Source organism: Hemitrygon akajei, chromosome 7 (assembly GCF_048418815.1).
Source record: "Hemitrygon akajei chromosome 7, sHemAka1.3, whole genome shotgun sequence".
NCBI classification, from domain to species: Eukaryota; Metazoa; Chordata; class Chondrichthyes; order Myliobatiformes; family Dasyatidae; genus Hemitrygon; species Hemitrygon akajei.
In genome coordinates this window covers 91932341-91953631 of record NC_133130.1, presented here as the reverse complement: position 1 = coordinate 91953631, position 21291 = coordinate 91932341, and the positions used below count along the sequence as shown (strand labels likewise).

Sequence of the window (21291 nt, the reverse complement as noted above, 5' to 3'; positions counted from 1 at the left end):
AGGAGGTGACATTGGATCGTAAGATGTATAATCCCTGTGGATAGAGTTAAGAAACTGCAAAGGTAAATAGACCTTGATGGGAGTGGGAGCCAGGATGTGGGATACAAATTACAGCAAGAGATAGAAAAGGCTTGTCAAAAGGGCAAGGCTACGATAGTCATGGAGGATATCAATATACAGGTAGATTGGGGAAATCTGGTTGGTCCTGGATCCCAAGACAGAGAATCTGTAGAATGCCTACAAGATGGCTTTTTAGAGCAGCTTGTGGTTGAGGCCACCAGGGGAAAGGCAATTCTGAATTGCATTTTGTGTCGCAAACTGGATTTGATTAGGGATGCAGTGATTATAATATGATAGAGTTCACCCTGAGGAGAGAAGAAGATAAGAGATAAGATAAGAGATAGAGGGAGAAGATAAAAGTCAAATGTATCTGTAGTAAAGGGAATTACAGAGGCATGGAAGAGGAGCTGGCCAAAGTTGATAGGAATAGAACACTGACAGGGTTGACAGCAGAACAGCAATGGCTGGAGTTTCTGGGAGCAATTCGGAAGGTGCAGGATAGATACATCCCAAAGAAGATGCAGTATTCTAAAGGCAGGATGAGACAAATGTATCTGACAAGGGAAGTCAAAGCCAACATAAAAGCAAGAGAGAGTGCATCTATCAAAAATTAGTGGGAAGTTGGGGAACTGGGAAACTTTTAAAACAAATAAAAGGCAACTGAAAAAGCCATAAGGAGGGAGAAGATGAAATATGAAGGTATGAAAGTAAGCTAGCCAATATTATCAAAGAGGATACCAAAAGATTTTTCAGAGTGAAATAGAGGCAAAATTAGATATTGGATCACTGGAAAATGATGCCGGCGAGGTAGTAACGGGGGACAAGGAAATGACAGATGAACTGAATAAATATTTTGCATCTGTCTTCACCGTAGAAGACGGAATCAGTATGCCGGAAGTCCGAGACTGTCAGGGGGGAAAAGTGAGTGCAGGTGCTATTACTAGGGAGAAGGTGCTTGGGAAGCTGAAATATCAAAAGGTAGGTAAGTAAGATGGACTATACCCGAGGTTTCTGACAGAAGTAGCTGAAGAGATTGTGGAGGCATTAGCAGTGATCTTTCAAGAATCACTAGATTCTGGCATTGTTCTAGAGGATTGGAAAATTGCAATTTCACTCCACTCTTTAAGAAGGGAGGGAAGCAGAAGAAAGGAAATTACAGGCCAGTTAGCTTGAACTCAGTGGTTGGGAAAATGCTGGAGATGATTGTTATGGATGAGGTTTCGGGGTACCTGGAGGCACGTAGTAAAATGAGCCAAAGTCAGCATGGCACTTTGGTAGAAGGAAGAAAAGCGTAGACTTTTTTTTATTTTAAACAGGGAGAAAAATTCAAAAATCCAAGGTGCAGAGGGACTTGGGAGTCCTCATGCAGGTTCCCTAAAGGTTAACTTGCAGGTTGAATTGGTGGTGAGGAAGACAAATGCAATGTGAGCATTCATTTCAAGAGGACCGGAATATAAAAGCAAGGATGTGATGCTGAGGCTTTATAAGGCACTGGTGAGGCCTCACTTGGAGTATTGTGAGCAGGTTTGGGCCCCTTATCTAAGAAAGGATGTGCTGACACTGGCAACGGTTCAAAGGAGATTCACAAAAATTATTCTAGGAATGAAAGGTTTATTATATGAGGAGCATTTGACAGATCTGGGCCTCTACTCACTGGAATTTAGAATAATGAGTGTGGATCTCACTTAAACCTATCAAATGTTGGAAGGCCTAGATAGACTGGATGTGGAGAGGATATTTCCTATAGCGGGTGAGTCAAGGACCAGAGGACGCAACCTCAGAATAGAGGGACACCCATTTAGAACGGAGATGAGGAAGAATTTCTTTAGCCAGGAAGTGGTGAATCTGTGGAATTCATTGCCACAGGCAGTAGTGGGAAATCAAGATATTGGGTGTATTTAAGGCCGAGGTTGATAGATTCTCAATAAGTCAGTGTGTGAAAGGTTGTGGGGAGAAGGCAGGAGAATGGAGTTGAGAGGGAAATGGATCACAGTGATCAAGTAGTGGAGCAGACTCAATGAGCCAAATGGCCTAATACTACTCCTATGTCTGGTCTTATAAAGTGTCTTTCACGACTTTACAACATGACGAGGACTCACAGCCCAACAAGTATTTATAAAGAGTGATCCTCGTTTTAATACAGGGAAATGTAGCAGCCAAGATACATACAGGAAGTCCCCACCAACAGTGATGTGAAGAGTTACCAGATAATATATAGTTAATGTAGTGGTTGATCAACAAGTATTAACCAGGATTCTAGGATAACTTCCTCGGTGTCCTTCCAATGTCAGTTTCATTTGGGAGGTATCTCACGGATGTCAGACACAAGCTTTGTTAATACCTACCTGTTCAGCTCTTCAACATAGTCCTCCAAGGCCCTCTTATTCTGTTGGCATTGACTCAAGAAATCCTGCCACTCCTGTTGGCTGTTGGCCAGCTGTTGCTGAAGCTGGGAGGCGCTGGGTTTGGGCAAGTGTGGCACCAGCTTGTCTCCTTCGGCCACGGCCGCATCCAGTTTGCTCTGTCCCATGCTCACCCTGCTTAGGATTTCCTGTAGAAAGAACACAAGTCCCATCGCAGAATTGAAAGTAAGTCTTAAAACAAATCAAAGAGAAAAGAGCCATGCACACAAAATGCCGCAGGAACTCAGCAAGTCAAGTAGCATCTATGGTGGGGGAATAACTAAATAAATGTATTTATTACTCTTTTTTTTGTATTTTCAGTTTGTCTTTTGCATATTGGTTGTTTGTCCATCCCTGTGCACAGTTTTTTTATTGATTCTATTGTGTTTCTTTATATTTACTGCGAATACCCAAAAGAAGATGAATCTCAGGGTTGTATGAGGTGACATATACGTACTTCGATAATAAATTTACTTTGAACTTTGAATAAACAGTCAATGATTCGGGCCGAGACTTTTAACATTGACTGTTTATTCCTCTTCATAGATATTGCTTGACCTGCTGAGTTCCTCCAGCACTTTGTGTGTGTTGCTCTGAACTTCCAGAATCCACAGAATTTCTCATGTTTAAGAGCAAAAGACCAACTAGCTGCAGGTATTAGCTAGTCCATGTCCATTCATCTTGCGAGAATATCATAGGAGCAAGAGCAGGACATGTGGCTCTTCAGGCTTGTTCTGCAATTTAACAAAGTTATGGAGTATTTGATATAGACGCTAAAAATAATCACAGAAACACAGGGCGTGAGTAAGCGATTAGGTGAGCAACAAGACGGTAAGTCACCGAACAAGAGGGAGTCAGTGAACAAACGGCTAAATGAAGATGTGTGAGAGTGACTGAAGATGCCAGCACAACTGTGAGTGAGTAACTGGGGAAATGTGTGTGTGTGTGTGTGTGTGTGTGTGTGTGTGTGTGTGTGTGTGTGTGTGTGTGTGTGTGTGTGTGTGTGTGTGTGTGTGTGTGTGTGTGTGTGTGTGTGTGTGTGTGTGTGTGTGTGTGAGAGAGAGTGAATGTGTGAGTGTGCGTGTGAGAGAGTGTGAGTGTGAGAGAGTGAGTGTGTGTGTGAGAGAGAGAGAGAGAGAGAAATAGATAGATATTGAAGGACCAAGTGCAGGTTAGACAAGTGGATAAGTTGAGAGGAAAAATGATGATGATTCAGTAAGGAGTGAAACTCTGTGCTTACTGTATACAGCTGAAAGTATATTTATTATCAAAGAACATATGTCACCATATATAACTGTGAGATTCATTTTCTTGCAGGCAATCACAGTAAATACAGGAAAAATAATAGAATCAATGAAAGATCACACCCAACAGAGCGGACAAATAACCAATACGCAAAAGACAACAAACTATAAAATACAACAGAGGAAAAAAAATGATAATAAATAAATAAGTAATAAATATCAAGAACATGAGATGAATTGTCCTTGGAAGTGAGTCCATAGGTTGAGGGAACAGGCAGTGAAGTTGAATGAAGTTATCCCCACTAGTTCAAAAGCCTGATGGTTGAGGGATAATAACCGTTCCTGAACCTGGTGGTGTGAATCCTGAGGCTTCTGTACCTTCTTCCTGATGGCAGCAGTGAGAAGAGAGCATAACCTGGAAAGTGGGGGTCCCCGATGAAGGACGCTGTTTTCCTGTACAGCGCTCCATGTAGATGTGCTCAATGGAAGGGAGGGCTTGGCCCAGGATGGACTGGGTTGTAAGCACTACTTTCAAGGACATTGGTGCTTCTATACCAGGCTGTGGTGCAACCCATCAATATGCTCTCCACCACACATCTACAGAAATTAGTCAAAGTATTAGATTTGTCATGACATCTTCGCAAATGTTTAAGGAAGTAGAGGTGCTGCTGTGCTTTCTTTGCAATTGCATTTAAACTCTTGTCCCAGAACAGGTCTTCCAAAATGATAAAGTTGCTGGCCTTCTCCACTTCTGATCTTCCAATGAGGACTGGCTCATGAACATCTGGTTTCCTCCTTGCGAAGTCAACAACCAGCTCCTTGACTTTGCTGACATTGAGCGCAAGGTTGTTATTGTGGCACCACTGAGCCAGATTTTCAATCTCCCTCCAATATGCTGATTCGGCCAAAGGATGTACTTCCTCAGTTACAAATACATCCTTTCAGTCTGATCAAGGACATACACAATTACAAAGCAAACCTAAACACGGCACTGAACCTGCTCTTACCCTCACACCATACTCAACATTGAATACTCAGCAAGCCTCCATGAGAACAGAAGAGTTAAAATCCCTTCCCTGCTCTTATAATTCACCCTACTACATTCCCCATTATCTTTCCTCAGCAACCCTTGCCCAAATCTCTGCCATCACACCTTGCTCCATAGCCACCCATAACATCCACCAGACATGTGACCACAACAGACAGAAGCAGGGACAGGCAGGGGAAGGCCATAACACTGTTCAAACCTGCTTTGCATTTGATAAAATTAAGACTGTTCTTCCACTTCGGTGTCACTGGAGAATAGCAGTTATCCCCCAAATTTTTTATTTCCTTGATGTCTAACGATCTCTGTTTTGAAGGAAACCACACTTCCATGGCCATCTGAGCAGAGAATTCCAATGGGTCACCGTTCCCTGAGCAAAGAAGTTTCCCTTTGTCTCAGACACGGATCAGACAAACCGGCTGTCTGGTCAAGGAGGTATATAATTACAAGAAGGCTTCCTTATTGCTGTGATCAAATCTTCTCTTACTAAAGGCTAACTACCCTTTGCCCTCTGAATTACTTGCCTTCAGCAACTTTGTGATCGTCAACACCAGCCAACTTCTCCCCATTTACCACCTGCAGCGAGGTGGATGATCTCACCTGTTGACACATTATGTTCCCTAGCCGTGGTTTCACCTCTCACTTGGCTTGTCCATTTCCCCCTGAAGTCTCTTTGCATCCACCCGTGCACTCGCAATCACACCCAGTTTAGTATCACCAACCAACCGGGAAATATGACAGTTTGCTCCCTCCGCTAAATCACAGATGAGATGCTAATTGAACAGTGAGGCTTCAATCGCCCATCCCTACAACACCCCACCACTCACTGACAGCCTGCCAACCTGAGAGGGATTTAATTATTCCTCCACTCTTTGCTTTCAGTCCACTCAGTCCTTGTGAGCACATTAACACAATTCCATATGCTCTAACATTGTTAATCAGCTTGGTGTGCAGGACCCTATTGAAAGCCTTCCAGAAAGCCAAACACATCACATCCAGTCATGCCTCCTTATCTACTCGACATGTCACATCCTCGAGGAAGTACAACAGACTGGTCAAACATGATTTTTTTTTGTGAATCCATGCTGTTCTATGATTACGCTTTCCAAGGAGTAACCACGTCACCATATCCTTTCCATATTTACACTCATTGCCCCTGCATGCCCCATACCCATCCCAGGACTTCCCCTTTCACTGTTCCATAACTATAGCCCTTCACAATACTTAAACCTTTTATTGCTTACCTGCCCCAATTCTCCACACCCTATCATCCATATTCATCTATCCTGCTCCAAGACCATTCCCAATAGTACCCTTTCCATACCCTGACTCCATATCCTGGCCATACCCATTTCCTACAGCCTTTCCCCATATCCCACTTCCATCTTAACTCTTCAATTCCTACCCTGTTCCTTTCTTTTTAACTGTATACAACACTCTTGCCTATCCCACACGCCCCATCCTCCCAAACCCCTCTCACATCTGTCATTAACCAACGGCCTGCTAATGTCTCTTTGGCCTTTGTTTTCAAACTTAGTAATGACCTCCCACTCCTCCCTCCCCCGTCCACCACAGGTTGTAGAAACAGAGGTATGCTTATAACAACAAATAAGATTTTATTCTCTGTTTATAATTGGAACAGAGAAGTAAGTGTTGAGGGTGTCACCAGAAAAAGGCAAATCATTTTCTATTGGGGGATATAGCAAAATAGGTTAGCTCTGCAATTCCTGTCCAAAAGGTTTCCAGAAATCTGAAGCAAAATGTTGGGAAAACTTAACAGGTCAGTGAGCATCTTGGAGACAGAATGAGAGTTAAGATAAATGATCCGTTATTGGCCTCTGCTAATCTGAAACATTAACTCTGTTTCTCTCTCCGTGAACATTGCCATGATCTGTTCAGCATTTCTTTAGAAGGCTGTGGAGATTTGGCACAACATCAAAAACCCTGACAAACTTCTATAGATGTGTGATGGAAAGTTTACTGACTGGCTGCATCACGGCCTGGTATGGGAGCACCAATGCCTTTGAACAGAAAATCCTACAAAAGGTAATGGATTCAGCCCAGGAATTAATGGGTGAAGTCCTCCCAACCACTGAGCACATTTACCTGAAACACAGTCATAAGAAAGCAGCATCAATCATAAAGATCCTCACCAAGGCCATGCTCTTTTCTCGCTGCTACCATCAGTGCCTCAGAACTCGCACCAACAGATTCAAGTTGCTACCCCTCCTTAAACAAAAGGGGACAATCGCACTCATCCATTGAGATGTTCCCACAACCAATGATCTCTCTTTAAGCTCTCTGTCCTGTTATTTCCTGCTCTCACTATGTATTGCTATTTATTTACAGACATACTTTATTGATCCTGAGGGAAATAGTTGCATTGCAACACTTTCTTATCTTATATGCTATTGCTCTTTCATTGATCCTGTTTATAGTTACTATTCTATAGATTTGCTGAGCATGCCCACAGGAAAAAGAATCTCAGGGTTGTATGTGGTGACGCGTATGTAGTTTGATAATAAATTTTACTTTGAACCTTGAGATCCATTTTTGTTTTGGATTTCCAGCATCTACAGATGCTTGCTCAGTCTGTGCAGAAGCTAGCAAGATCACTGCACCTTGGACGAAACAAGCTGGTAGAAACAGTGGGTGTTCATTCACACAGCTGCAACAGTTTACCCCTCTCACTGTTAACTTTACAGAAGCCTGAACTGGCATTCAATCCAGAAACCTACTGCCAAGCAACACTTTGAGCTGAATATGCATTTCATGAAGTCCATGTTAATTTATAACTACAGGTTTAATGAAGGCCTAAGATTAATCAGCTCCAAACTTCACTGTAATGCAATGACTTTACTTTTCATTGCCACTTTAGTTACACAAATATTGCAAACTGCATCTGATGGGCATTGAAGTGTGTCACAGACCTTAAGTTCCTGTAGTTTCTCCTCGATGGTGTGCATATCTCCGGCTTGGTCACTACAATCCTTCACTGATGTCCTGGCATCACCGAGCCACAGCTGAAACTCCTGCAAAATGCCTTCCAAAAATAAAACTTACAAATTAATAAAAGCTCTTGCTGCTAGGTCCATTGCTCAACCAAACTACTGGATGCAGTAGTGTAAATCAGAACTTAAAAATTACCAATGATTCAGCCGGATGAGATAGCAATATTCACAGGTGTAATGTTAAACACACCTACAGTAACATCAAACAAGGAAGCAAAAAAGAACAATGGTGATCTGTGTTTTGTGTGCGCAAGAAGGGGTTGGGGGGGTTTGATGATATTGCTGCTCTTTTTTTGCATGGGAGGGGCTTATTGTGGAGTTTTGTTTCTTCTCCTTTTTCATGCAGGAGTAGATTGATGTTTTCTCTTTTAACAACCTCCATGGTTTTTCTGTATGCATGGCTATCTGGAGAAGACAAATCTCAGAGTTGTACTCTGCATACGTATTTTGACAATGAAATGAACCTTTGACATTTAGGGGATGTAGCCAAAGGTCACAATAAAGAGAAATAGCAAACTGTGTTGAGTAAGTGGAGTAGCAACTGAAGACAAAGCAAGAGTACAAACAGGCAGAGGAAGATTAAGCAATTGCATTCAGGTAAATTAATGTCAAACAGCAGAAGGAACGCTCACTGTTGCAGAGTTACAAAATGAACATTAATGAAGACCATCTATAAAAACTGACAACTAAGAAGATGAATATCAAAGAGTGGTGGTACTGAAGGAATGGATCTCCTTTGGAGTAGCTCCAGTGTTACTATATCATTACTTAGATAATGGGATCAAAATTGTCCATTGTATTCCAGGTGTGGCCTTACCAGCACCCCACACAACTGTGTCCAAACTTCCCTATTTCTAAATTTCAACACCATTGCAATCCTTATTCTTCGGCAATAGCTCCAAGGGATCTTATAAATCCACCTGATAGGTTTGAACATCTCATTTGAAATATAACATCGCTGACAATACAAAATATCCATGATGTTCTAGTGCCAAACGCCTGGTGTGGCATTTGAACCCATCATTTTGATACTTGCCACCCTCTCTCAATTACAGTTTATTATTCATTTGAACGCTACTGTTTGATTCTACTCCCTCTTAACCCTTCTCATCTCACCTATCCATCACCTCCCTCTGGTGCCCCTCCTCCTTCTCTTTGGCTCATGGGCCACAGATATTTGTCCCATCAGATTCTTTCTTCTTCAGCCCTCTACATCTTCCACCTATCACGTCCCAGCATCCCCCAGCTCCACCTGATTTTCCCCCTCACCCGGTTTTGCCTTTCACTTGTTAGATTATACTCCTTCCCTGCCACCCACCCTCTTATTCTGGCTTCTTCCCCCTTCCTTTCCAGTCCTGATGAAGGGTCTCGGCCTGAAATATCGGCTTTACCCCTCTCCGTAGAAACTGCATGACCTGCTGAACTCCTCCGGCATTTACTGTTTGTTGCTATGGATTTCCAGCATCTGCAGAATCCTTTATGTTTATTTCAATCAGGGTTAACAGAATTAGGACTTGACTGGCCAGAGATTCACAATGCGATGGTGTAGTTCAATCACGCAACACTCAGTTTAGCCTGAACAGCCAGACACTCTTATTGTCTAAGATTTGTCCTAGAACACAGAACAGCACAGCACAGTACAGGCCCTTTGATGACCTTTAACCTACACCAAGATCAAAATAACACTTCCCTCCAACAAAGCCCCCAACTTTGCTTTCATCCATGTGCTTGTCAAAGAGTCTCTCAAAGTTCCCTAATGTATGTACTTCTACCACCAGCCAGTTTTTACTGTAACATTTTAAATTATGAAGAAATTTGATAGGTTCAATATAAATCATTACACTTTCAACATAAGCCACCACACTTTCACTAGGGGCGTGAGTAAATTACCAAAACCCTACTAGGGAATTCGAGGAAAACGTTTCATCAAGAAAGCAATTAGGAAGTGGAAGCTGCCAGCAGAGGGCGCTGAGTAATTAGAATGGATGTCTCAAATGGAAATGAAATTTTGAGGGGGAGTTGATAGCAATGGTAAGGAATAGAAAGGTGAGATAAAAGGTGTCGAGAGAGATATATCTGGAGCGTATACACCAGCACTGATCAGTTGGGCTGGGTGCCCTAATTCATTCATCTGTGGAGTTCTCCTCACCATTGAAGTGCTGTTGCAGCGCCTCCTGGAGCCTGCCTTGTGTTTTGCAGGAGAGCTGGTTGACAGCTTCGTACTGCTTGATCAACCCGGTGACCCTGCTACCCATCCCCTCCAGCTCCGTGGAGTGGTACTTCCGACAGAGGCCGTTAAGATTCTCTCGAGCAGAGTCAATCCTGCCCTGCTGGTTGACCAGCTCCAAGTCCAGTTCCTGCAAAGACAAACACAATAGCTAATGAGGCAATGGGGGAGGGGGGTGCTGGTAAACGCTGCCAGTCTGCGCACCTCGCCTCCTCCCACGTACCTTCACTTTCCTCAGGTCGTCAAGATGCTGGCTGCTGGCACAGGCAGAGAGCGAGCACTCCACCGTGTGTAACCAGTTGCTAAGCTCCTTGATGTAGCTCTCCATCTGACTTTTCTGCACTCGAAAGTCCTTCAACGTCTCTCTCGCCACCTCAGACACTTCCTGTGCATGATCCAACTTCTTCTGGGAATCAGCCTCCACTGCCTGCAGGTACAGAGCGATGATCGATTGGAATATGAGAGATATTAACCTCTGCCTATCCAGTTATTGCTATTTGATAACTGAGCATATCAGAGATGGAACCAAGGGGTCCCTCACCAAAGTAGATCTGTTCCTAATACAATGCTGTCCAGAGAAAGGGGAAATTATGGAAAGAAGGAGCAAGCAAGCTCCCCAACCTTCTCTGCCAGCTAATTAGATAACTGTTCTCTTCCTCCCTTTCTCCCATGGTCCATTCTTCTATCAGATTCCTTCTTCTTTGACCCTTCACCTTTTCCATATGAAACCTCCCAACTTCTTAGTTTGTCCCTCTCCCCCACCCACCCACCCACCTTCCTACTCACCTGGTTTCACCTATCACCTGCCAGCTTATACTCCTTCCCCTTTCCCCACTTTCTTATTCTGGATTCTTCCTCCTTCCTATCCAATCCTGATGAAGGGTCTCAGCACAAAATATTGACTGTTTATTCCTCTTCATTGATGCAACCTGGCCTGCTGAGTTCCTCCAGCATTTTGTGTCTGTTGCTCTGGATTTCCATCATTTGCAGAATCTCTTTTGTTTAGATAACCGCCGATGTGTTTCCTATCCTTACTTGTCCACGTCAGTTCTATCAATAGTCCCAACCAATAATGATCAGCTGCTCTCAGGTTTGGAAGCTCCAATTGTTCCCAGCCACTCACATCCTCTCGGGGACAGAGAGTTAAAAACTTCAAGATCGTTTGAGTTAAGCAACAGCTTCAAACGTGCTTTGGGAAATCCTTGTTCTGAGCTTCAAACCCTGCATCTTCCCCAAACCCCACCCCCCATCAAACTCTTCAGAGTGACGTAATCCCTGGCCCTAACATTAGTACACCCTCTCGTTTGGATCTCATGATCTGCACCTACAGTGAACTTCTCCCCCCAACTTTGTCACTTCTGTCTGCCCCGCCTCCTCCAATCCCTGTAAGAAGTAGTTTCTAGCTGCCCTTCATATTCCTTGACCACCTACTACTTAGCCATGAAATTGGAGATAAAAGGTGTTCCTTAAAGGGAGCAGGACCCTGTACAGGCAAGGCTGACATCTTAAAATGATTATTCAAGCAAAGCTTGGTCCTACACGACACAGCAACCCTACCCAACGTTCCAATCCACACCCAGAAGAACATCCTTGTAATTCCAGCCTTATCATAACAAAAATGACCAAAAGAGGTGAGGAACATATTGAAGACCTTTGCTTACCTGAAGTACAGGTGGAACCTCTTGACATTTGGTTACCTTTGTTAGCTCGCTGACTTTCGAGTGCAGACACTGGAGCTTCTCCCCTTTGCTCTGGACCTCAGACTAGATACCAATGAAAGAGAATGGAGTGTCACTCAAACAGGAAAAACATCTGCAGATGCTGGAAATCCGACAACACACTCAAAATGCTGGAGGAACTCAGCAGGCCAGGCAGCATCTATGGAAAAGAGTAAACAGTCGCCGTTTTGGTTGAAACCCTTCATCAAGTATTCTTTTCCACAGATGCTGCCTGGTCTGCTGAGTTCCTCCGGCACCTTAGGATTGTCACTCAGTCAGTGACTGGGCTATATCACTAGTAGCCTCAATGTACTTTGAGCAGAAATGATCTTGAAGCTTGGAAGAGTGGCATTAAGTTATTGAGCCCATAAGAGCTTAGTGTCTGGAAATACATTATTTTTAAAAGGGGTTACGAAAGAAGGGATTGTGCTAAAATTTTAATGAAATCATCCCACACTAATCAAACCAAATTGAGGGACAATGGGAGAGAGAGGGCAGGATGGCATAAAGAGAAGAATAGTGTTGGACAAATTGCAAACACAAGCAAAACCATGAGATAGTAAGATGACTTGACAGAATTACTGATTGTAAGATTACTGAATACAGGGCAAATTTCCATTTGCAGGGATATCAAATCAGCAGCCAATATGGAAGTTAGGAGAAATTCTAACCCACCAAGTAGTTATTGTGTAGGATTCCCTACCACGGTGTAGATACATTTGAAAGGAAGTGGGCTGACTACAAGGGAGAAAGGAATGGAAATGTACTCAGATATGGCATGACTGATAAAACAAAGGAGGAAACAGAAAGATCTGCAAAATCATCTGGTCTGAATTTCTGTTTTCTTCATTGACTCTTACTTAATTCTAAAACATCTCCAGTACAGAGGGGTATTGGGCTGGTAAAGGACAGAAGACACTGTAAGCCCTTCTCGGTACCAGCTCCAAATTCAGCAGCAGTGGGGTCAAGCAAGATGACTTGTACACAACACACCATTCTGACCACATACCAGGATGGGATTTGTCTGCTCGGCCATGTCTCTTACCGTTTGTTGGATGTTAACTCAAAAGGATGGTGGCTGTGTTATGAGCTATTAACGTTGGTTCTCTAAGCTTTGGTGTTTCCAAAGGGCCTAATGCTAAATGGCAAAAGAAGCTCATCCTGAAAGCTGAGGTCTTACAGCCACAATCGCCATCTCAGGACATTCACAATTTACACTCCGCAGCTACAGTCAAAAAGTCCAACAGCAATAATCCAACTTACTGTGAGGCTTCTTGCACTGAGCAGACTAGATAATCTCTACTCCAAAACACACTTGTTAGTTGGAACTGACAATTTGGCTGATCTGCTTGTATGTCACATTGTACACCCGGAAAATCGGAACACCGGCCTTGACTCAGCTGAGTGAAAAGCCGACAGGCAACACCAATAATTGTTTGCATTAACTTTAAAGTCAAACTTTGTTGTTAACCGGAATTACACTAGTGTGATCTACCTGGAAGTCAAGCAATCTCATTTCCATTCTCTGACTGTCATTCAGATTGCTGATCATTTCATTCAGTTCAGAGACACACCCCTTGGACCAAGTGTCTATCTCATCTCCAATGTTCAGCACATCCTCCCACAGCGCAAGGCCAGAACTTAGCTTTTCAATATTGGCATCCAGTCTCTCAGACACCTGCAAAGAATGGTTTAAATACATTGCTATTAATAAACTCGAAATTGGACAAAATGTCCCAGCTCAATCAATTACTTGCATCTATACATAATCAGCTAAGCATTTCTAAGTATGCAAAGGCTGATGAATGATTCTGTAACTCGTAAGATCAAACAACTTAGAGTTTGTTTTCCAGCAGTCGAAGGAGTTTCAGGCAAGTGTCTCCCTCACTTGTCCCTCACAGAGTCATTACAATCCTTTGACTTCCCAGCAGAACTACTGGTAAGAGAAACATTGGTAGGAAAAAGCTTTGGGATCAGGATATGCTCTACACAGTTGTGCAAAGGCAATAACATGAAAGAAGAACTGACATTGTATCTAAGACTTCTTTCTCACCGCATTCGACAAAAGGTTCAAATAGCATTTCTGTGGATCATTCTTACATCTAGCCACTGGTCCACGATGTTGTTCAGATCCTCTTTGAGTGGGTCCAAGTTACAGCCATGAATTTTCTTCAGTTCAGCCAACAGCTGTTTGCCTTTCACCGTGAATCCGTCCAGTTGCTCCTGGCTCCCGAGTAACTCAGACTTCACCACATCGTGCTGTCCCACAAACAAAAACAATCAGAGAAAGGCTTTAAAAGACATTTAAGCCTGCTGTCAGCTACCCGGCTAGACCTTTTGCAGGGATTTGCTGTCGAGAGATCAGTGAAGAAGGTGAAGAAGCTAACCATTAACACTGAACTTTATGCAGGGATTTGCCTCAACCTCACTCCACAAATTTATTGAGACTCAGATAAAAGATTTTTTTCTTTTTAACAATATGGGAGATGTATCGAAATTGATTATATGGGACACATTTAAAGCATATTTGCAGTCAGATAATTTCTTATTCAGCTAAGCTTAAGAAACAGACAAAAACAGAGTTAGATAAGATTTCTAAACAAATTAACGACTTGGATAGTATTTATGCAGTCTCTCCTAACATTGATTTATTTAAACAAAGAGTTAAACTCCAATCACAATATAATTTATTATTAACTTATCCTATTGAAAGCAATTTGTTTAAATTGAAAAGTCAATTTTATGTGTTTGGAGATAAAAATAATAAACTATTAGCATCTCAATTAAAAGCTACTAGAGCTAAAAGACAAATTTTAAAAATTCATAAGGGAGATGGTAGTTTAGCATACAATTATGAAGATATTAATAAAAATTTTCAAGACTTTTGTATGGAACTTTTTAAATCTCAGTTTCCAGTTGATTCTTCCAAAATGAATGCCTTTTTACAAAAGATTGATTTTCCTCAAATTTCTGTTGAAGATCAACAAGCTCTTGATGCTCCTATTACTGAAAGTGAAATTCAGAAAGATATTTTTTCAGTGCCATCTGGTAAAGCTCCTGGACTGGATGGTTATTCTATAGGATTTTATTAAAAAATTGAAAATTTGCTCTTTTCATATATGTTGGAAATGCTTAAAGATTCTTTTTTGATAGGAGAGTTACCTCCCACATTTTATGAAGCTTCTATTTCTTTAATTCTTAAGAAAGATAAAGATTCTACTGACTGTGCTTCATATAGACCTATTTCATTATTAAATGTGGATGCTAAAATTCTCTCAAAAATAATGGCTAATTGGCTGGAGAATATTTTAGCTACAATTATTTCTCAAGATCAAACAGGTTTTGTAAAAAGCCGTTAATCCTTTTCTAATGTTCAGAGACTGTTAGATGTTATATATTCATCTTCTTCTAAGGCTGCCCAATGTGTCATCTCTCTTGATGCTGAAAAGGCATTTGACAGAGTTGAATGAAAATACTTATTTAATGTTTTAGAGAAATTCGGCTTTGGTATTAATTTTAATAAGTGGATTAGAATTATATATAAAAGCCCTGTTGCTACTGTCGTTACTAACAATTGCAGATCTCCTTTTTTTTCGGCTTTCATGGGGTGCGAGACAAGGATGTCTGTTAAGTCCTTTGTTATTTAATTTGGTGTTGGAACCCTTAGCTATTGCACTTCATGAAGTTAAAGATATTCATGGAATTCTTATAAATGGACTGCTCATAAGATCTCCCTTTATGCTGATGATCTTTTAGTTTATATTTCGAATCCTGAAGAATCCATTCCTAGTTTATTGAAACTATTAAATGATTTTGGAAAGTTTTTAGGTTATAAACTAAACCTTCATAAAAGTGAATTATTTCCTCTAAATGATTCTGCTTCTATATATGATGACATTCCTTTTAGGGTTATAGACTCATTTAAATATTTAGGTATTATTATCACTAAAAATTATAAAGATCTTTACAAGGCTAATTTGGTTCCTTCAGTGGATTTCATGAAGCACTTATTTTGTAGATGGAATCCACTTATATTTTCGATAGTTGGTCAGATTCATGCAGTTAAAATGATGATTCTACCAAAATTTTAATATGTATTTCAGAATATCCCTATTATTTTAACTAAGAAGTTCTTCGATCAGGTTGACTCCATTATTTCATCTTTTGTTTGGAATAATAAAAGACAAAGAATTGGTAAATATCATTTACAAAAATTAAAAAAGATGGAGGTCTTGCTTTGCCTAATTTAAGAATGTATTATTGGGCTGTTAATATATGTTATATGTGTTTTTGATTATATTGGGCTGATAGAGATGAACGACCACCTTGGGCTGATTTGGAATTGAATGCTGTGAAACAGTTTCGCTTAACCTCATTATTAGGAGCTTCTCTACCTGTACAACTGGCCAAAATTATTAATTTAAATTTATATCCTGTGATTAAGCAGTCAATACATATTTGGTTCCAGTTTCGTAATTTTTTTTAATCATAAAAAAATTAAACTTTTTAGTTTAATTTATCGAAATTATTTATTTAAACCTTCATTAAGTGATCCTACCTTTCTTCTTTGGAGGAATAAAGGGTTTTATTCCTTCACGGATCTGTTCCAAGATGGCTGACTGATATCTTTTGAGAAATTAGTAACTAAATACTCTCTCTCATATTCACATTTCCTGCAATATCTTCAGGTCAGATGCTTCTTACAAAAATACTTAAGTAATTTTCCATATATACAAAATTCTGACCTGTTAGATATTATTCTAAAAATGAATCCTTTAGTGAAGGGTTTTATTGGGAAAATTTATAATTTATTGTTACAACAGCACAATTATCCTTCACTTAAGATTAAGCAAGATTGGGAGAGAGAGCTTAACATGACTCTGATAACAGAAGATTGGTTGCGGATTTTGAAGTTCGTCAATTCTTCTTTGATTTGCGCCAATCACGCTTTAATTCAATTTAAAATTGTACATCGTTGCTATCTGACAAAGGAGAGACTGTCTAAAATGTTTCCTAATGTTGATAGTCAGTGTGACAGATGTAAAACTGAGATAGCCACATTGACACATATGTTTTGATTGTGTTCTGTATTGAAACATTTTTGGAAGTCTATTTTCTCTACAATTTCTAAAGCTTTAAAAATTAATTTACAACCTAATAAATTGACAGTTTTATTTGGTATAAATTCCTCAATATATTCATGGTATTTCTCCAACAGACCAACATGTAATTGCATTCGTTACATTATTGGCCAGAAGGGCTATTTTGTTGGAATGGAAAGATGCTTCTGCTCCTACTTTGATACAATGGTTTTCTCAGATGATGTTATGTCTTAGTTTGGAGAAAATCAGAAGTCGAACTTTTGATCCTAGATTTGATTTTGAGAAAAGGTGGGGTTCATTCGCACGCTACTATAATCTGATTTGACTTAATTAATATGGTTTCCTTCCAATTTTTCTTTAAGTGGATTTGAGTTGGCGGATTGATGTTTTTTTTGGAAGCTTGTATGATGTATAGCTCCGGGGTTGTGCTCCCAATGGGTTTTTTCCCTTTGTTTTTGTTTTTTCCAGTTAGTAGGGTTTTTTAAAGTCAGTAAGGGTTCTTTTTTTCCTTCTTTTCTTTCAAAAAAATATTCTTAACACTTTATTTTTCTTATTATTATTGATATATTGCTTAGCTTTATTAATTAGCTATTTGTTAATTTAATTCTTTATTGTATATAATGACTTATTGACTAAATGTATCTTTTAATAATAATTAATAAAAAAGATTTAAAATGAACCTCACTCCAAGTTCCTCCAGGACAAAGGACAAGATCCCAAGGAAATAAAATGCCACCAGATTCAGACAAACACCAATTTTGTAACACACTGTGGGATTATTTCTCATGTGACCTGAAGGGCTGCTCAGGTTTTGAAATCTGTCACCCACGTATATGCATCTTTTGATGCCCAAACAAAGAAAGGCTTACAAAGTTCTCCAAGTTAGATAGTATCACATCCATGCTTGTGTTGCAACACGATGAAATGTCACATCATTATCCAACGCTACAAGTTAAAGTAAGGCCTCACACTCAGACAATGAGCACAGGTTTCTCTGAATAGATATCAGTGAGGAATTGTCCAAGCTGAACTAACAACTGCTGAACATGAGGAAGGACCTTAAACTGGTAATTTCCTAAAATGTTACGTTCCAAGTTCAATTTTGTGAAGTTGTATAGCAAAGAGAGGACAAACAGATTATGGCTATTATATAAAAAAATTGAAAAATTGAAAAAAAACAGGGTAAAATCCCTAAATCAGAGTTTGTGTGATGTGACTGTATTACATTATGTTTTAATTCTATAGGGCTTCTACAAGCAGGAAATTATGGTAAAGGGGTTAACATGGCACCTACCCTGGACAAGGTTCTTCTCAAGTCTTCTTGATCCAGCAGACTGGATTTGATCACAGCTACAGCTTCTGAATTTTCAATCACTTTGAGAAGAGCAGACTTGGAGTTCTGATAATCCCTCATGAGGGCAACCAGTAAACTGCCTTGATCCTGACTGTTAGAAGAGACAGTAGATCAATGTAGAGATTGAAGACATTTCACTTATACATGCCACAGGAAGTCAGAAACTAGCATCTTAAAAGAGAACTTTATTGAGATCTTTTCTCAATCATCTGCAGTAATATTGATAGAAACTTCAGAGCAAGGAGCATAACTGTTTTGCCAAAGTCCAGAAGGAAGACTGAAAGACACGTTCCACCAATCCCTCGTTGAAAATATACCTCACAGTCAAACCTGTGATGAGCTTCCAGTGAATTAATCAGAAGGTCTTTCAGTCACATTCACCAAATTGGCAAATACTCCTAGTGGTTCCTACAACCTGTAAGATCTTCATTAAATGTGCGTGTACAGGCCTGAGTTGGGTTGGGTTCACAGCTCTGTGGGGAGGGATAGGGTGAGGGCTTCCACAACAGCAACCTGAGATAGCCCCAGGGACCCTTGCAATTTTCATAAATCACCAGAGACACACTGTCCAATGCAGTTCAAAGTTCAAAATAAAATTTATTATCACAGTACATATCACCACAGATAACCCTGAGGTTATTTTTCCTGCGGGCATATGCTGCAAAACTACAGAAAAGTAACTGTAAATAGAATCAATGAACTGCGCAAATGCAAATAAAAATAAATAATGTGAATGAAATATGGTTACAAGATAAAAAGTCCTTAAAGGGAGACCATCGGTTGTGAGGACACCAGATGTAGAACGACTGTAGTTATCCTCTTTTGTTCAAGATCCTGATGATTGAGGGGTAGTAACTGTTCCTGAACCTAGTGGTGTGAGTCCTGAGGCATCTGTATCTTCTACCTGATGGCAGCAGCGAGGAAAGAGCATGGCCTGGGTGGTGAGGATCTTTGACGATGGATGCTGCTTTTCTACAGTAACGTTACATGTAGATGTGCTCAATGGTTGTGAGGGTTTTACCTTTGATGTACTGGGCTGAATCCACTACCTTTTGTAGGATTTGCTGCTCAAAGGCATTGGTGTTCCCATACCAGGCCGTAATGCAGCCAGTCGACACACTTCCCACCACATATCTATAGAAGTTTGCCAAGGTTTTTGATGAGATGCTGAATCTCCACAGACTCTTGAGGAAGTAGAGGTGCTGTTGTGCTTTCTTTGCAATTATATGATGGGTCCAGGACAGGCCTTCTGTGATAGTGACACCCAGGGATTTAGTTACTGACCCTCTCCACCTCTGATCCACCAATGATTACTGGCCCATGGACCTCTGGATTCCCTCTCCTGAAGTTTACAATCAGTTCCTTGGTCTTATTGACAATGAGTGAGAGATTGTTGTTATTAATTTCAATCTCCCTCCTGCATGCTGATTCATCTCTGCCTTTGATACGGCCCACAACAATAGTGTCATTAGCAATCTTCCCTAAAGGTTAACTTGCAGATTGAGTCTTTGGTGAGGAAGGCAAATGCAATGTTAGCATTCATATCGAGAGGAATAGAATATAAAAGCAAGGATGTAATGCTGAGATTGTATAAGGCATTGGTCAGACCACAGTTGGAGTATCGTGAAGAGCTTTGGGTCCTTTACCTAAGAAAAGATGTGCTGGCATTGGAGAAGGTCCAGAGGAGGTTCACAAGAATATTCCAGGGAATGAAAGGATTAATGTATAAGGAGTATTTGATGCCTCTGGACCTGTATTCACTGGAGTTCTTAAGGAGGAGGGAGGCAGAGCTGAAGATGGTGCGGGAGGGCGACTTCTCCCAGGTCATCTGCAAAACAGTTAAGTTCTTCCTATCCTAACGTCTCTAGGTTAATTTTCAGGCTGGCTGGGGTCCAGCAGGATCTTGACACACACTGGCACTCAGAACTGCCATTCTGCACAGTGGTGTGTTCCCATTCTTGGAGTTTGCCGATCGGCTGCATCCAGGTTCGGCCTGAAGCCAGGAGCTTTAGAGGCCTTGTGTGGCACCTGCGGACACGAATTCCCGCCAGTGTTATGAAATGAGGTGTGGTAGGAGCCAGATCATTGAATTCAGTGCGAGTGGGTGCAGTTCTGATCACCTAACTATAGGATGGATATCAGTAAGATTGAAAGAGTGCAGAGAAGATTTACTAGGATGTTGCCGGGTCTTCAGGAGTTGAGTTACAGGGAATGATTGAACAGGTTAGGACTTTATTCCTTGGAGCGTAGAAGAATGAGGGGAGATTTGATAGAGGTTTACAAAATTATGAGGGGTATAGACAGAGTAAATGTGAGTAGGCTCTTTCCACTTAGATTAGGAGAGATAAATACAAGAGGACATGGCTTTAGGGTGAAAGGGGAAAGGATTAGGGGGAACATCTTCACTCAGAGAGTGGTGAGAGTGTGGAACGAGCTGCCATCTGACGTGGTAATTGCGGGCTCACTCTTAAGTTTTAAGAATAAATTGGATAGATACATGGATGGGAGAGATCTGGAGGGTTATGGACTGGGTGCAGGTCAATGGGACTAGTGGAATAAAGTTTTGGCACAGACTAGAAGGGCCGAATGGCCATTTTCTGTGCTGTAGTGTTCTATGTTCTAAAAATGTTGGAGTGAACAGTTGGTTTTTGCTCTACTGCAGACCATGGACTCTCTTTGGCCTTTGCTGCTGCTGGCATGGTGGGTGGTGGGAATGCTGACACTAATGCTAGAATAAGTAGGGGGAGGGGAGTGGTGATGCTGCTTGTGTATGGGAGGGAGGGGGCACCGGGCTCGGGGTTCTTGCGTTTTTTTTGTCATTCGTTCTTTGTGGATTTTCTTCTGTTTAAAGATATCTGTGGAGAGTTAAGAATTTCAGCTTGTATATTATAAATGGAACTATTGAATGAGGGGTTGACCTCATAAAATCCTATCAAATATAAAAGGGCTCAGATAGAGTAAACATGGAGAGGGTGTTTCCTGTACTTCGTGAATCCAGGACCTGAGCGAACAGCCTTAGAATAGAGGGACGTCCCTTTATTACAAAGGTGAGGAGGGATTTATTTAACTAGAATGTAATGAATCTGTGGAATTCAATGCCACGGACAGCTACGGAGGCCAAGACATTG

At 41.0% G+C, this 21291-nt stretch overlaps 1 protein-coding gene across 1 annotated transcript in view; it reads right to left on the bottom strand.

Annotated features, from left to right (window-relative positions):
- LOC140730671 (nesprin-1-like) overlaps positions 1-21291 on the bottom strand; it is a 626730-nt gene that overhangs the window by 432014 nt on the left and 173425 nt on the right. Inside the window, 8 exon segments of the mRNA XM_073051428.1 lie at positions 2406-2611; positions 7682-7794; positions 9912-10119; positions 10213-10416; positions 11651-11752; positions 13203-13385; positions 13808-13966; positions 18104-18254. Coding sequence (XP_072907529.1) covers positions 2406-2611; positions 7682-7794; positions 9912-10119; positions 10213-10416; positions 11651-11752; positions 13203-13385; positions 13808-13966; positions 18104-18254 — 1326 coding nt within the window.